This window comes from Heptranchias perlo, chromosome 29 (assembly GCF_035084215.1).
Source record: "Heptranchias perlo isolate sHepPer1 chromosome 29, sHepPer1.hap1, whole genome shotgun sequence".
NCBI lineage: Eukaryota > Metazoa > Chordata > Chondrichthyes > Hexanchiformes > Hexanchidae > Heptranchias > Heptranchias perlo.
In genome coordinates, this window is record NC_090353.1 from 34,376,013 (window position 1) to 34,394,129 (window position 18,117).

General features: G+C 47.4%; 1 protein-coding gene across 2 annotated transcripts in view; it reads right to left on the reverse strand.

Moving 5' to 3' along the window:
• LOC137299609 (tyrosine-protein kinase JAK2-like) overlaps positions 1-18,117 on the reverse strand; it is a 78,111-nt gene that overhangs the window by 12,816 nt on the left and 47,178 nt on the right. For both annotated transcript variants that reach the window (XM_067968482.1, XM_067968480.1), the window contains exons 13-18: positions 17,159-17,246; positions 13,936-14,069; positions 7,785-7,923; positions 7,107-7,258; positions 3,927-4,077; positions 2,194-2,333 (exon numbers count right to left, since the gene is read on the reverse strand). In XM_067968482.1, coding sequence (XP_067824583.1) covers positions 2,194-2,333; positions 3,927-4,077; positions 7,107-7,258; positions 7,785-7,923; positions 13,936-14,069; positions 17,159-17,246 — 804 coding nt within the window. The remainder of the gene's footprint in view (positions 1-2,193; positions 2,334-3,926; positions 4,078-7,106; positions 7,259-7,784; positions 7,924-13,935; positions 14,070-17,158; positions 17,247-18,117) is intronic.

Here is an 18,117-nt window from a genome sequence, read left to right on the forward strand (position 1 = left end):
CAACGGTACAACGTTGGCAGTCCTCCAATCCTCTGGCACCACGCCTGTAGCCAGAGAAGATTGGAAAATGATGGTCAGAGCCTCCGCTATTTCCTCCCTTGCTTCCCTTAACAGCTTAGGATACATTTCATCCAGGCCGGGCGATTTATCTACTTTCAAAGATGCTAAACCCCTTAATATTCCCTCCTTCCTTATGTTTATCCCATCCAATATTTCACACTCCTCCTCCTTATGAAGATGGCAGAAATAAAATAACAAGGGAGGAGACGACACAGGTCTGGGCCTTGCTTTGGACATAGTAATAATCCATATGACTCAGGGATCCATCTAATATGTCTCTCAAAACATATCACCATGGCTTTAGTGCTTCTTCGTTAGTCTCTGCTTGGTCACTGTTTGGTGTCTTGCTTGTAGGAACATAGGAACAGGAGTAGGCCATTCAGCCCTTCGAGCCTGCTGCGCCACTCAATCAGATCATGGCTGATCTGCACCATTTACCCGCCTTAGCTCCATATCCCTTGATACCCGTACCCAACAAAAATCTATCGATCTCAGTCTTGAAAGCCCCACTTGTCCCCCAGCATCCACAGCCTTTTGGGGCAGAGAACTCTAGATTTCCACTCCCCTTTGTTATTTAGCATCCTCAATTTCCACTGCCTTGTTATTTAGTGTCCTCAATTTTTGCGAGTTTCTGTTCACTTTTGGTTCTTTCAATAAATGAATATCTTGTTTCCTCCCTGGTGTATTTTCGGTTAGGAGGAAATCACAGCAGCACAAAGTGGTTTACAGCATCTCTATTGCCTCCCTGGACAGACTCAGCTAACTCAGTCAGACCAGGGATCGAAGCATAGTAATGAGACTGAAATGATGAACACTGCCATCTTAAGGGGGGATCCGTCATCAACACTTGAATCCCATTCACAGCAGGGTTAGGGATCATGAAGCAAAATGTTAATCAAATAAGTGGTGTTGTGACAAGATTACTTTTCACTGTGTACCTTAATTACTACCCATTTTGCCCATCAGTTTCCTCCCCTTGTCCCCTAAAGGCAGTCACTCTTGCTGGCGTATGTCTTCTTGATGGTTGAAGCAACCTCTTCATGTCGACAGCAAGCACCAGCAGGCTATTTGGGCCTGGCAATATCAAAGCTCAGCTCAATTTTGATCTCACTTAGTGTTTTTCTAGCATGAGTTACTGGACAGCATTCAAGAATAGAGAGCCTGGCCTTTATTTTGCCGCCCTCTCCAACCCTGGGATAATCGGGCCAATTCCAGTGTTGTCTGTGGCTCACTCTCTCGCCTCCGAGTCAGAAGGTCATGGGTTCAAGCCCCATTCCAGAGACTTGAACACGAAATCCAGGCTGACTGAGGGAGTGCTGCACTGCTCAGAAGTGTCGGTTTTCAGATGAGACATTAAACTGAGGCCCTGCCTGCCCTCTGAGGGGATGTAAAAGATCCCGTGGTGCTATTGGAAGATTATGTTCTATATATCCTGGGCTGGGGTTGTTTTCCTTGGAACAGAGAAGGCTGAGGGGTGATTTTATGAGGGGCCTAGATAGAGTGGCTAGGAAGGACCTATTTCCCTTAGCGGAGGGGTCAATAACCAGGGGGCATAGATTTAAAGTGATTGGTAGAAGGATTAGAGGGGAACTGAGGAGGAATTTTTTCACCCAGAGGGTGGTAGGGGTCTGGAACTCACTGCCTGAGAGGGTGGTAGAGGCAGAAACCCTCAGCTCATTTAAAAAATACCTGGATGTGCACCTGAAGAGCCGTGACCTGCAGGGCTACGGACCAAATATGGGAAAGTGGGATTAGGCTGGGTGGCTCGTTTCTCAGCCGGCGCGGACACGATGGGCCGAATGGCCTCCTTCTGTGCCGTAAGTTTTCTATGATTCTATATCCATGAACCAACATCATTAGAGTAAATTATCCGGTCATTTATCTCATTGCTGTTTGTGGGATCTTGCTGTGCACAAATTGGCTGCCGCGTTTCCTACATTACAACAGTGAGCTCACTTCAAAAGTACTTCATTGGCTTTGAAGCACTTTGGGACGTCCTGAGGTCGTGAAATGAGTTGAGATCAACAAACCCAGCACAGACCAGGATTTGAATGATGACCTTCCTGGCTCACGCTCACGCCCAGCCCCCTCCTCCCCCACAATTTTATTTCTCTAGGAATACAATGTTAATACCTTGCCCAACATGGAGATGAATTTAAGGTGCCTCTCATCAAAGAAGCTGGGATCATCCTGTTTCCTCATGTCAAAAAAGCGCCTGAAGCCATCGGTGTTCGGGATGTCACTGGGGGACAAGTCACACAGCCGTTCATAGTCTGCGAAAAAGACAGCAATGTCATTAGAAACACTGGATGATTGATGTAGGGTTCACTCTGGCCTTTCACCTCCAGGGCCTTGTTCAATTCCAGCCTAAACTAATGGGATGAAAATTTCCTTTGGCTGCGATAAGGGTCTTGTGAAATGAGTTTAGTCGGTTTCAACCCATTTTCTAGTGGAGTATAAAACTGCCACTAATATAAGAACATAAGAACATAAGAAATTGGAGCAGGAGTAGGCCAATCGGCCCCTCGAGCCTGCTCCGCCATTCAATAAGATCATGGCTGATCTGATCCCAACCACAAATCTAAAGAACACAAGAAGTAGGAGCAGGACCCGGCCACACAGCCCCTGGGCCCTCTGCGCCACCCACAGGGCATTGACCGATCCAAACTCAGCTTCATGTCCAATTTCCTGCCCGCTCCCCATAACCCCTAATAGTTCTAAATTGGCAATCTCATTCCGGCCACTGAGGTGCTCTTCTGAGACTGGGATTGAGGCGTATTACTGGGAGAGTATAGAGGGAGCTTTACTCTGTATCTAACCCATGCTGTACCTGGCCTGGGAGTGTTTGATGGGACAGTGTAGAGGGAGCTTTACTCTGTATCTAACCCGTGCTGTACCTGCCCTGGGAGTGTTTGATGGGACCGTGTAGAGGGAGCTTTACTCTGTATCTAACCCGTGCTGTACCTGCCCTGGGAGTGTTTGATGGGACAGTGTAGAGGGAGCTTTACTCTGTATCTAACCCGTGCTGTACCTGCCCTGGGAGTGTTTGATGGGACAGTGTAGAGGGAGCTTTACTCTGTATCTAACCCGTGCTGTACCTGCACTGGGAGTGTTTGATGGGACAGTGTAGAGGGAGCTTTACTCTGTATCTAACCCGTGCTGTACCTGCACTGGGAGTGTTTGATGGGACAGTGTAGAGGGAGCTTTACTCTGTATCTAACCCATGTTGTACCTGCCCTGGGAGTGTTTGCTGGGACAGTGTAGAGGGAGCTTTACTCTGTATCTAACCCGTGCTGTACCTGCACTGGGAGTGTTTGATGGGACAGTGTAGAGGGAGCTTTACTCTGTATCTAACCCATGTTGTACCTGCCCTGGGAGTGTTTGATGGGACAGTGTAGAGGGAGCTTTACTCTGTATCTAACCCATGTTGTACCTGCCCTGGGAGTGTTTGATGGGACAGTGTAGAGGGAGCTTTACTCTGTATCTAACCCGTGCTGTACTTGCACTGGGAGTGTTTGATGGGACAGTGTAGAGGGAGCTTTACTCTGTATCTAACCCATGTTGTACCTGCCCTGGGAGTGTTTGCTGGGACAGTGTAGAGGGAGCTTTACTCTGTTTCTACCCTCATGCTGTACCTGATCTGGGAGTGTTTGATGAGGTGATAATTGCCTGAAGTGATCCATTCCCCAATTCTAATACCACTAGCTTGATGAACACAAAATTCACAGAAAAAGAAAATAAATTTAAAATTACTCCATTAACTAATTACTCATAAGCTCTATCCCAAAATATTAGTTTCTGAACGATCCCATCTATCTTGTGATCGTCCTGCGGTTAGGGTAGCAGCGATTTCCGAAACTGGTTACCTGATGTGTTCAACCTGTTGAGCTCCCTGATGATGGCCCTGAAGGAGGGTCGGAGGTAGGGCTGGTAGTCCATGCATTGATTGATGAGGTTGGCCAGTTCTGTCCACCTGGGAGCAGGAAGCTGGAGATGGTCTTCGTAGAACTGTAGCTTCTGTTCGATAAAATGGGACAAAAAACACACGTTAAAAAAAAACACAACTACAAAGAAAGAAAATATCTCCACCATTGGGAGGCAGTTTTCGTCTTCAATGCCTGGCGAGTTCTACAATGGGCGACTGATCTGCTCCGTGAGATTTTTGCCCAGGCAGTGAAGGTGCAAACTACTCCCAATGTTCCAGTGGGAATTGCAATTCCCAGTCTAGAGCACCTTGTGTCTCAGTGGGTAGCACACTCGCCTCTGAGTCAGAAGGTTGTGGGTTCAAGATCTACTCCAGAGACTTGAGCACAAAATCTAGGCTGACACTCCCAGTACCAATACCGAGGGAGTGCTGCACTGTCGGAGGTGCTATCTTTTGGATGAGACATTAAACCGAGGCCCCATCTGCCCTCTCAGGTGGACGTAACAGATCCCATGGCACTATTTCGAAGAAGAGCAGGGGAGTTTTCCCCGGTGTCCTGGCCAATATTTATCCCTCAACCAACATCGCTAAACAATAGATTAACTGCTCATTAGCAGACTGCTTTTTGTGGGATCTTGCTGTGCACAAATTGGCTGCCGCGTTTCCCTACATTACAACAGTGACTACACTTCAAAAAGTATTTCATTGGGTACAAAGTGCTTTCAGATGTCCTGAGGTCGTGAAAGACGCTATATAAGGCAAGTTTTTTCTTTAACCAGGTTGGAAATAACAGTGCTGCAATTGACCTCAGCACCCGTGGGTCAGGATGGAGAAAAGAAAAATCAGCTGCAGGTCCTGCTCCCGAGTGTTTTTCCAATAAAATATTTGCATTTATATAGCACCTTTCACAACCTCAAGACATCCCAAAGTGCTTTACAGCCAAATAAACACTTTTGAAGTGTAGCCACTGTTGTAATGTAGGGAAACGCAGCAGCCAATTTGCGCACAGCAAGATCCCACAAACAGCAATGAGATAAATGACCAGATAATCTGTTTTTAGTGATGTTGGTTGAGGGATAAATATTGGCCATGTGTGTAGATGTTGCTTGAGGCCAGCATCAGGCTTAACTGTGATGCCTCCCACAGTTAGGCAGCCTACCAACATTCACTGTTTACACCCACGCAGGATGAATGGGCAGCTGGGTGAGGGTAGGTGGTGGCTGTGGAATCGTACCCCAGCAAGAATCAACGCCTACAGGAGAAGAATGTTGAATAATGGTTTTAAAAAGGACAGAGGAAAAGAAAGAGGACAGGCAGAAAAATTGATGAAACACTGAAGAAATAATAATGTTGTAATGTTTTGAGCAGGAGAAGATCAATCGTCCATCTTCCCATTCAAACCTTCCACCAGATTCCTCACTGTGCTTCTGGAACTACAAACCCTGAGACAACCAGTAGCCCTGAGATCCATAACTGATTCATGGACCTGTGCTCCCATCAAGTGAGGCTCCATGCTGGGAGCAAGGTCTTGCTATTCCTTATAATACATACAGGGGCAGCTATTCTCCTATAATATATACAGGGGCTGCTATTCCCCGATAATATATACAGGGGCAGCTATTCCCCTATAATATATACAGGGGCTGCTATTCCCCTATAATACACACAGGGGCAGCTATTCCCCTATAATACACACAGGGGCAGCTATTCCCCTATAATATATACAGGGGCTGCTATTCCCCGATAATACATACAGGGGCAGCTATTCCCCTATAATATATACAGGGGCTGCTATTCCCCTATAATACACACAGGGGCAGATATTCCCCTATAATACATACAGGGGCAGCTATTCCCCTATAATACACACAGGGGCAGCTATTCCCCGATAATACATACAGGGGCAGCTATTCCCCGATAATACATACAGGGGCAGCTATTCCCCTATAATATATACAGGGGCTGCTATTCCCCTATAATATATACAGGGGCAGATATTCCCCTATAATACATACAGGGGCAGCTATTCCCCTATAATACACACAGGGGCAGCTATTCCCCTATAATACACACAGGGGCTGCTATTCCCCGATAATACATACAGGGGCAGCTATTCCCCTATAATATATACAGGGGCTGCTATTCCCCTATAATACACACAGGGGCAGATATTCCCCTATAATACATACAGGGGCTGCTATTCCCCTATAATATATACAGGGGCAGCTATTCCCCTATAATATATACAGGGGCTGCTATTCCCCTATAATATATACAGGGGCTGCTATTCCCCTATAATATATAAAGGGGCTGCTATTCCCCTATAATATATACAGGGGCTGCGATTCCCCTATAATATATACAGGGGCAGCTATTCCCCTATAATATATACAGGGGCAGCTATTCCCCTATAATTGATACAGGGGCTGCTATTCCCCTATAATACATACAGGGGCTGCTATTCTCCTATAATATATACAGGGGCAGCTACTCCCCTATAATATATAGAGTATCTGCTATTCCCCTATAATATGTAAAGGGGCTGCTATTCCCCTATAATACATACAGGGGATGCTATTCCCCTATAAAATATACAGCATCTGCTATTCCCCCATAATATATATAGGGTCTGCTATTGCCCTATAATATGTAAAGGGGCTGCTATTCCCCTCTATTATATACAGGAGCAGCTATTCCCTATAATATATAAGGCTTCTGCTATTCCCCTGTAATATATAAAGTGTCTGCTATTCGTATACAATATATAGTGTCTACTGTTCCCCTGTAATATATACAGGGTCTGCTATTCCCCGATAACATATATGGCTTCTGCTATTCCTCTATAATAATAGAGGCTGCTATTCTCCTATAATATATACATGGGCTGTTATTCCCTACAATATACGGAAGGGCTGTTAATCCCTATAATATATACAAGGGCTGCTATTCTCAATAATATGTCTGTCTTGCATTGTCACGATTTCTGATATTTAAAAGGCTGTAGGACCAATTTCTGAGGTTGAATTCTCCCAGTCTTACACAATGCAGTGCTTTCCGTTGAATAATTCCATTGCAAGAATCTATTAAAATGCACACAAGCTAGCACTGGACGTCTCCATACCCGTGTGGGCTCCATGCTGTTGAGAGGCAGATCTCCTCCACTGAATATCTCCCACAGCGTCGTCCCAAAACTCCACTTGTCTGATTCTAAAGCCAGATGTTTAGGTTCTTCAATGCACTCGGGAGCTACCCAGGGGATCCTGTCAATTCGCACTGCAGCAAAAAAAGTTATATGTTAGCCTCATAATTAGTTATTAGATATTTCCAAACCTGTGACCTCCACCACCTAGAAGGACGAGGGCAGCAGATACACGGGAACGCCATCAACTCCAAGTTCCCCTCCGAGTCACACACCATCCCGACTTGGAAATATATCGGCCGTTCCTTCATCGTCGCTGTGTCAAAATCCTGGAACTCCTAACAGCACAGTGGGAGCACCTTCACCACACGGACTGCAGAGGTTCAAGAAGAAGGCCCACCACCACCTTCTCAAGGGGCAACTATAGGGATGGGCAATAAATGGCAGCCTTGCCGGTGACGTCCACATTCCCAGAATAAAATTTTCTTTTGGAAAGGCATCGTCTTGTACCTGTCACACTGACTGGGTGAAAAAGTGTTAATATTATTCTTTCCTCCAGCGTTCCCCACCTTGATGGACAATCCCTCCCCCACCAGAAAACCGCCCACAATGACCTGTTCACTGACGTGAATCTCGGGTCAATCTCCCTCGTCCTCTTACCTTCTATCGGTAGGATTGTGATGCTGACTCCTGGGTCACTCAGTTTGATAAACGGAGGACTCCCGGCCATTGCGTCTCCTTCTCGTGTCAGCAGGACGTTCTTTGCGCAGGTGTTGCCGTGGACAATGTGTTTGTCCTCCTGTAAAGGACAAAGCCTCACGTTAGGGGAATCCTCAGCAGGGGTAGCAGCTGAAAATAGCTGAGCTGGGAAGGGATAATCTTGATAGGCTGGGGTTCTTCAGCCTCAGAGAGAGAGAGAGGTTTCAGGGGGGGAACCCTTTAAGAGTTATATAAACATGGCAGAGTAAAGAACCTGGACCAGTACTTTCAGATACTCCAGGGTCACAGGGCGAGAGAGTACGGGTGAAGGGAAAGGACAGGACAGACTCCAGGAAGTATTTCTTCACACAGAGCGGTGATTAACAGCAGGATAGGTTTACCAAGGCCTGGAGTCCTTTAACAAGTAGTTGGATGCTGTAATGGGAAGTCAATAGGGTGTCAAATGGGCCCAATGGTCTCCTTCTATCCAAAGCTACCTTGTGATATCAAATAGCTTCCTTGTAATAGTCACGCTATTTCTTGCAAGTGGATAACTTTACGTTCTAAAATAATGTAAATTCTACTTAGAGTAGCCAAAGCCGTTAACAACAGTGACTTGCATGCTTTTACTTTATCCTTTGGTGTAATTTTGTGTTTACTTTTTGTTTCATCTTGTAGATACTCCTGACTGAGAGGTTGATGGGCAACTTGTTCCTGGGAATGTGTCGATGTAATTCTGTAATCACCAGGTAGAGGGCACATGAGGCTGGCAGTGGTTGATTCTTCTGGTCTTTATTTCCTTCTCTTCTTCAGGAGCATTTGTCTCAGTTCCAAAACGCACCCTTCCTTCTCCCTGCATCCCCTCCTCTAACTCACTCTTTCTCAGCACCGCAAATCTTTGACATCTCTTCCTTTTACAATCTACAAGCTTGCCATCAGCTCACCACTGCTCCATAAAGAAAGAACTTGCATTTATATAGCACCTTTCACAACATCCCAAAGCACTTTATAGCCAATGTAGTACTTTTGAAGTCTAATCATTGTTGTAATGTAGGGAATTGTAAACAATTTTACAACACCAAGTTATAGTCCAGCAATTTTATTTTAAATTCACAAGCTTTCGGAGATTTTCTCCTTCCTCAGGCAAATGTTTCAAGAGCTCCTTGAAGCCTACGCATTTATACATATAGAACAATACATGGTGTTTACAGACTGCCCCTGCAACTGCCCGTTGCCAAGGCAATCACCGTGTTCAGACAGAGAGGTGTCACCTGCAGAACCCCCGAATACACATTCAACAAAAAAACAAACAGGGAAAAAAAACAGAGAAAAAAAAAACACAGAGAGAGGCAGAAACATCCGGAAGGCAGAGAGAGCCAGCAAATGACTCATTATATTAAAAACAGATAACATTTGTTCGATGGTGGGGTAACGTGTAGCGTGACATGAACCCAAGATCCCGGTTGAGGCCGTCCTCATGGGTGCGGAACTTGGCTATCAATTTCTGCTCGACGATTTTGCGTTGTCGTGTGTCTCGAAGGCCGCCTTGGAGTACGCTTACCCGAAGGTCGGTGGATGAATGTCCATGACTGCTGAAGTGTTCCCCGACTGGGAGGGAACCCTCCTGTTTGGCGATTGTTGCGCGGTGTCCGTTCATCCGTTGTCGCAGCGTCTGCATGGTCTCGCCAATGTACCATGCTCTGGGGCATCCTTTCCTGCAACGTATGAGGTAGACAACGTTGGCCGAGTCACAGGAGTATGAACCATGCACCTGGTGGGTGGTGTCCTCTCGTGTGATGGTGGTATCTGTGTCGATGATCTGGCATGTCTTGCAGAGGTTACCGTGGCAGGGTTGTGTGGCGTCGTGGACGCTGTTCTCTTGAAAGCTAGGTAGTTTGCTGCGAACGATGGTCTGTTTGAGGTTGGGTGGCTGTTTAAAGGCGAGTAGTGGAGGTGTGGGGATGGCCATAGCGAGGTGTTTGTCCTCATTGATGACATGTTGAAGGCTGCGGAGAACATGGCGTAGTTTCTCCGCTCCGGGGAAGTACTGGACGACAAAGGGTACTCTGTTGGTTGCGTCCCGTGTTAGTCTCCTGAGGAGGTCTATGCGATTTTTTGCTGTGGCCCGTCGGAACTGTCGATCGATGAGTCGAGCGTCATATCCCGTTCTTACTAGGGCGTCTTTCAGCGTCTGTAGGTGTCCATCGCGTTCCTCCTCGTCTGAGCAGACCCTGTGTATTCGCAGGGCCTGTCCATAGGGGATGGCCTCTTTGACGTGGTTAGGGTGACGTGACGTGGTTAGTATCCCCCACGATGACGGCATCGCTGCGACAGCATCAATACTCAACACCAACAACAGCCAATCTCCGGAAGCCATCCTACAACTCATCCGCTTCATCCTGGATCACAATGTCTTCACCTTCGATAACCAGTTCTTTACCCAAACACACGGAACAGCCATGGGGACCAAATTCGCACCCCAATACGCCAACATTTTCATGCACAAGTTCGAGCGGGACTTCTTCACTGCACAAGACCTCCAACCAACACTATACACCAGATACATCGACGACATTTTCTTTCTATGGACCCACGGCAAGGAATCACTAAAGAGACTACACGATAACATCAACAAGTTCCATCCCACCATCAAGCTCACCATGGACTACTCCTCAGAATCAGTTTCTTTCTTGGACACACGAATCTCCATCAAAGACGGGCACCTCAGCACCTCACTCTACCGCAAGCCCACGGACAACCTCACGATGCTCCACTTTTCCAGCTTCCACCCTAACCACGTCAAAGAGGCCATCCCCTATGGACAGGCCCTGCGAATACACAGGGTCTGCTCAGACGAGGAGGAACGCGATGGACACCTACAGACGCTGAAAGACGCCCTAGTAAGAACGGGATATGACGCTCGACTCATCGATCGACAGTTCCGACGGGCCACAGCAAAAAATCGCATAGACCTCCTCAGGAGACTAACACGGGACGCAACCAACAGAGTACCCTTTGTCGTCCAGTACTTCCCCGGAGCGGAGAAACTACGCCATATTCTCCGCAGCCTTCAACATGTCATCAATGAGGACAAACACCTCGCTATGGCCATCCCCACACCTCCACTACTCGCCTTTAAACAGCCACCCAACCTCAAACAGACCATCGTTCGCAGCAAACTACCTAGCTTTCAAGAGAACAGCGTCCACGACGCCACACAACCCTGCCACGGTAACCTCTGCAAGACATGCCAGATCATCGACACAGATACCACCATCACACGAGAGGACACCACCCACCAGGTGCATGGTTCATACTCCTGTGACTCGGCCAACGTTGTCTACCTCATACGTTGCAGGAAAGGATGCCCCAGAGCATGGTACATTGGCGAGACCATGCAGACGCTGCGACAACGGATGAACGGACACCGCGCAACAATCGCCAAACAGGAGGGTTCCCTCCCAGTCGGGGAACACTTCAGCAGTCATGGACATTCATCCACCGACCTTCGGGTAAGCGTACTCCAAGGCGGCCTTCGAGACACACGACAACGCAAAATCGTCGAGCAGAAATTGATAGCCAAGTTCCGCACCCATGAGGACGGCCTCAACCGGGATCTTGGGTTCATGTCACGCTACACGTTACCCCACCATCGAACAAATGTTATCTGTTTTTAATATAATGAGTCATTTGCTGGCTCTCTCTGCCTTCCGGATGTTTCTGCCTCTCTCTGTGTTTTTTTTTTCTCTGTTTTTTTTCCCTGTTTGTTTTTTTGTTGAATGTGTATTCGGGGGTTCTGCAGGTGACACCTCTCTGTCTGAACACGGTGATTGCCTTGGCAACGGGCAGTTGCAGGGGCAGTCTGTAAACACCATGTATTGTTCTATATGTATAAATGCGTAGGCTTCAAGGAGCTCTTGAAACATTTGCCTGAGGAAGGAGAAAATCTCCGAAAGCTTGTGAATTTAAAATAAAATTGCTGGACTATAACTTGGTGTTGTAAAATTGTTTACAATTGTCAACCCCAGTCCATCACCGGCATCTCCACGTAATGTAGGGAAACACAGCAGTCAATTTGTGCACAGCAAGGTCCCACAAACAGCAATCCACAGGATGCACTTCAGCAACTCGCCAAGGCTTCTTCGACAGCACCTCCCAAACCTGAGCCCTCTACCACCTAGAAGGACAAGAGCAGCAGGTACATGGGAACAACACCATCTGCACGTTCCCCTCCAAGTCACACACCATCCCGACTTGGAAATATATCGGCCGTTCCTTCATCGTCACTCGGTCAAAATCCTGGAACTCCCTTCCTAACAGCACTGTGGGAGAACCTTCACCACACGGACTGCAGTGGTTCAAGAAGGCGGCTCACCACCACCTTCTCAAGGGCAATTTGGGATGGGCAATAAATGCCGGCCTTGCCAGCGACGCCCACATCCCATGAACAAATAAAAAAAAATCTGATAATCAGTTTTAGTGATATTGGTTGAGGGATAAATATTGACCAGGACATTGGGAGAACACCCCTGCTCTTCTTTGAAATAGTGTCATGGGAACTTTTTGGTCCACCTGAGAGGGCAGGAGCCTCAGTTTAATGTTTCATCTGAAAGGCGACACCTCTGACAGTGCAGCACTCCCTCAGTACTGCACTGGAGTGTTAACATAGATTACATACTCAAATCTCTGAAGTGGGACTTGAACCCATGACCTTCTGTCTCAGAGGCAGGAGTGTTATCACTGAGCCAAGGTTGACACCCTGGCTCTATAAGGTGCATTTATACTAGAGGGAGGTAAAGAGACTCCCGCCTCTGGGACATCCCCTGCTTTCAGTTGTACAATGACAAACTTAACATTGGTGCAAATGTTTGTAGTGTAAACTTGGAGTCAGGGTCAAAGCAGAGAGAAACTCCATCTTCTAGGTTGTAGTATAATTGCAGCCTTATTTATATCATCTCTTTTCAACCTCAGCGGTGTCCTGCACTATACACCTTCTTGGCCCTACACTTAGGATGACCTATGCCCTGTCATTCCATAGGATGACATATGCCCTGTCTCCATAGGATGACCTTTGCCCTATCTCCATAGGATGACCTATGCCCTGTCTCCATAGGATGACCTTTGCCCTGTCTCCATTGGATGACCTATGCCCTATCTCCATTGGATGACCTATGCCCTGTCTCCATAGGATGACCGTTGCCCTATCTCCATAGGATGACCTATGCCCTGTCTCCATAGGATGACCTATGCCCTGTCTTCATAGGATGACCTATGCCCTGTCTCCATAGGATGACCTATGCCCTGTCTCCATAGGATGACCTATGCCCTGTCTCCATAGGATGACCGTTGCCCTGTCTCCATAGGATGACCTATGCCCTGTCTCCATAGGATGACCTATGCCCTGTCTCCATAGGATGACCTATGCCCTGTCTCCATAGGATGACCTATGCCCTGTCTCCATAGGATGACCTATGCCCTGTCTCCATAGGATGACATATGCCCTGTCTCCATAGGATGACATATGCCCTGTCTCCATAGGATGACCTATGCCCTGTCTCCATAGGATGACCTATGCCCGGTCTCCATAGGATGACCTATGCCCTGTCTCCAGTGGATGACCTATGCCCTGTCTCCAGTGGATGACCTATGCCCTGTCTCCATAGGATGACCCATGCCCTGTCATTCCATAGGATGACCTTTGCCCTGTCAATGCAGAGTTGGTCAGTGCACTGCTTCTTGTAGTATTTTACTTCTACCATAAAGCTGAACCCAGTTCTCAGACCTACTGAATCATCATCACCGTCACTCAGACCATCGCTAGAGAGAGAAAAGCTTTTAGCCCAGCCTCAAATGACCTAGAAACTCAGCTCTTCCTGCTTGAGACTGTCCTCAACCCATTTAGAACGTTTGCAGCTATTAGAGTGTGGAGGTTTTCCACCCTGTCACTCTACACAGGATGTGAACCCAGTGTCAGAGAGAAAGAACAGTGTGCTGACCTTCGGCTCAACAAGCACCAAGATAACTCATGATGGTTTCGAAAAAGAGCTGTAAGTGACGGATTTGGTAGTGAGGTTCTATGACGGCTGCCTGTGGTACATGTTGCAACACTTACCAGGAAATTCATGGCGTAGGCCAGCTGTTTCGCAACCTCCAGTTTCCAGCTGATGTTGACACCACTATTGTTTTTATTCTTTTTCAAGTACATGTCCAGGGCTCCGTACTTCACAAACTCCTGCACCATGATGTCTGTAATGAAGAGGGAGCGAATTAAAGGTGCAGAAGCAAAGCGGTCACCAAATTCAAGTGAGGAACACTTAATTTTTGAATGGAAGCGAAAAATGGCTGTTTTTAAGGCTTTTGTAACTTAATAAAGTGCTGTCCATCCTATCATCATCCTTCACTGTAATTTCCTCCACATAAGGTTCACTCGGTGAATCCCGGGGATGAGGGGGCGGACATATGAGGAGAGGTTGAGTAGATTGGGACTCTACTCATTGGAGTTCAGAAGAATGAGAGGTGATCTTATTGAAACATATAAGATTGTGAAGGGGCTTGATCGGGTGGATGCGGTAAGGATGTTCCCAAGGATGGGTGAAACTAGAACTAGGGGGCACAATCTTAGAATAAGGGGCTGCTCTTTCAAAACTGAGATGAGGAGAAACTTCTTCACTCAGAGGGTAGTCGGTCTGTGGAATTTGCTGCCCCAGGAAGCTGTGGAAGCTACATCATTAAATAAATTTAAAACAGAAATAGACAGTTTCCTAGAAGTAAAGGGAATTAGGGGTTACAGGGAGCGGGCAGGAAATTGGACATGAATTTAGATTTGAGGTTAGGATCAGATCAGCCATGATCTTATTGAATGGCGGAGCAGGCTCGAGGGGCCGATTGGCCTACTCCTGCTCCTATTTCTTATGTTCTTATGTTCTTATAACTACTTGGGAATCCTACTTTGGGAGGGGTGGGTTGGGGGGGCAGATTTTGGGGGTGTTAAAGTGAGGGACGACAGGGTTAGGGAAGGAAATACAGTCCCCACCACTTATAGCAGCCGCGTTGGTGTTAATGCAATTTGCCCACTACAGAAGGTGGACTGTAACATAAGTATTGGGAAGGCAGACGTGTGACCTGTCCTCTGACTGTGACAGCTGAGGAAATAGTGAGGCCAGTCTGGATGTGCAATGCCACACCGTGATTCCTTGTTCTTCCCTTTCTCGAATCAGGAGCCACAGTCCCAGGCTGCAGTCTGAAAACTCCCCCACTCCTGACTTCAATCGTGCAACAAAGGACCAATAAAGTTCTACCTTAATAGAGCTATTTGTCTGCAGGGTCACAACCTTTTATGCAACCGGACCAAAATGGCAGAGCAAAAAAGGAAAGTGAGGAAGTCTGCCCGAGATAGTCGGTGTGCTTAATAACCGATTGCCATGGCCGTAGGAGTCAATTACTGCAATCAATTCCTATGGTGATGACAAACGGGTAACGCCATTGGCCCGCTATAGGTAGCTGCCCGTGATAAGCGCAGATGGTGTAAGTGGTGGGGTCACTTTTGGCCACCCATTTCTCAGCATCAAACTCTGCCAGGTCGGGTACGGCATAGGGTAGGTGTATCGTAACTCTACTCCACCTCAACAAGTTGCTGCAAGCCCACGCTCAGAAGACTGCTTCTTACTGCAACAGCGTCAACATTTTCTGTTTCCCACTCTGGCCATCTTGGTGAGATTGCCAATTTAGTCTCTATTAATGCTGAACGGTATCTATCGACCATCCCCCTTGGGGAGGGGTGACGGAGATACTTGGAGCCTCTTCGGGTCTGAGGTGGCTCCAAGATGACACACCCAGTGATGGAAGTTTTGAATCATGTCAACTCCCTGTAGCAAACTCGGTAATCCAATGCCCGAGCCCGCGGGTCTGCAGATCTCCTGGGCTTTGTTGTTGGTTGACCAGCCAGCCTGCCTCACTAATGGCACCCAAGGGTGTGGACCTGTCACCCGGAGAAGGCTTCCTTCTCACTTGGATGATGATAACTTTTCAAGCCAACGCCCTAAATGGGTAGATTGGTCCTTGCAGTGAGAAATTTGCCAGTGCTCCGTAGTTGCTTAAACACCAGCAGTACCCCCTGAACACACTTGAGGAGGTGGGGGTGGGGGGGTTCCTAAGCCTTGTCTCTGCCAACCTGTACCTGAGCTCTCTTAAATAAACAGTTTGTCCCTGATGATGTGTCCTATGAGGAGAGATTGTGTAAAATGGGCCTGTATTCTCTGGGGTTTGGAAGAGTGAGGGGTGATCTCATTGAAACATATAAAATTCTTAGAGAGCGTGACAGGGTAAATGCTGAGAGGCTGTTTCCCCTGGCTGGAGAGTCAAGAACTAGGGTTCATAGTCTCAAGATAAGGGATCAGCCATTTAGGACCGAGATGAGAAAAAATGTCTTCATTCAGAAGGTCGTGAATCTTTGGAATTCTTTATTCCAGAGGACTGAGGATGCTCAGTAGTTGAGTATATTCAAGACTTGAGATCGATAGATTTTTGGACTCTAAGGAAATCAAGGGATATGGGGATAGGGCAGGAAAGTGGAGTTGAGGTAGAAACTCAGCCATGATCTTATTGAATGGCGGAGCAGACTTAAGGAGTCATATGGCCAACTCCTGCTCCTATTTCTTATGTTCTTATGAGAGAGTGCGCAATCTGTGTTGGACAAATAGAAGTTCTCTGCGTGGAATAGCTGAGTCCCGAGACTGTTAAACACGGTGAAGGATTCTACATGTGTCACACACCAGCTGATGAAAAATAAAAGTGTTCCAAACTCTAGGTAGGTTCGTGCGTAAATAATATTAGTGATATTATGATGCTGGGGCTAAACGGGTTAAATTATGAGGACAGTTTACATAGACTAGGCCTGTATTCCCTCGAGTATAGAAGATTAAAGAGTGATATAATCGAGGAGTTTAAGATGATTAAAAGATTTGATAGGATAGATGGAGAGAAACTATTTCCTCTGATGACGGTGTCCAGGACAAGGGGCCAAAACCTTAAAGTTAGAGCTAGGCCATTCAGGGGAGATGTCTGGAAGTACTTCTTCACACAGAGATTTTTGTTAGGCAAGGGTATTAAGGGTTAACCAAGGATGGAGTTAAGATACAGATTAGCCATGTTCTAACTGAATGGCGGAACAGGCTCGAGGGGCTGAATGGTCTCCACCTGTTCCTGTGTAACAGTACAGGGGGTTTCAAAGGGGGCTTTTTAATAATTCACATTTTAAAATAATTTAAATGATCCGTCACTGGAAAAAAATGAAAGAAGAAAATTCAGTCAAGCACCATGAAAATTCCAAGACTTACTTTCTTTGCTGACTGCACAGATTCCATAAACCAGGATGAGATGCTTATGGGAAACTTGACTCATTACACTCGCTGCCTCAAAGAATGACTGCAAAGGTAAAAAGAGTTCAGGTTTGAACAATGGATGTAACTCAACACTGTGGTTATAAGAAGAGATCGATCTCTCCAAGTTCCTCCAGCCACATAACCTCTCCTCAATGTCCTCTTTCTCTGGCTCCAGCCTCCTATGCAACACACCCTGCCCCATCGCCCCCCTCTCCCACCCCCTCCATCTCTGGAAGTCCTTCCCTAAACACCTGTGGCTTTCCGCCTCTCTCCTGCTCCTTTACCTCTCCGCCTCTCTCCTGCTCCTTTACCTCTCCGTCTCTCTCCTGCTCCTTTACCTCTCCGTCTCTCTCCTGCTCCTTTACCTCTCCGTCTCTCTCCTGCTCCTTTACCTCTCCGCCTCTCTCCTGCTCCTTTACCTCTCCGCCTCTCTCCTGCTCCTTTACCTCTCCGCCTCTCTCCTGCTCCTTTACCTCTCCGTCTCTCTCCTGCTCCTTTACCTCTCCGCCTCTCTCCTGCTCCTTTACCTCTCCGCCTCTCTCCTGCTCCTTTACCTCTCCGCCTCTCTCCTGCTCCTTTACCTCTCCGCCTCTCTCCTGCTCCTTTACCTCTCCGTCTCTCTCCTGCTCCTTTACCTCTCCGCCTCTCTCCTGCTCCTTTACCTCTCCGTCTCTCTCCTGCTCCTTTACCTCTCCATCTCTCTCCTGCTCCTTTACCTCTCCGTCTCTCTCCTGCTCCTTTACCTCTCCGCCTCTCTCCTGCTCCTTTACCTCTCCGCCTCTCTCCTGCTCCTTTACCTCTCCGCCTCTCTCCTGCTCCTTTACCTCTCCGCCTCTCTCCTGCTCCTTTACCTCTCCGCCTCTCTCCTGCTCCTTTACCTCTCCGCCTCTCTCCTGCTCCTTTACCTCTCCGCC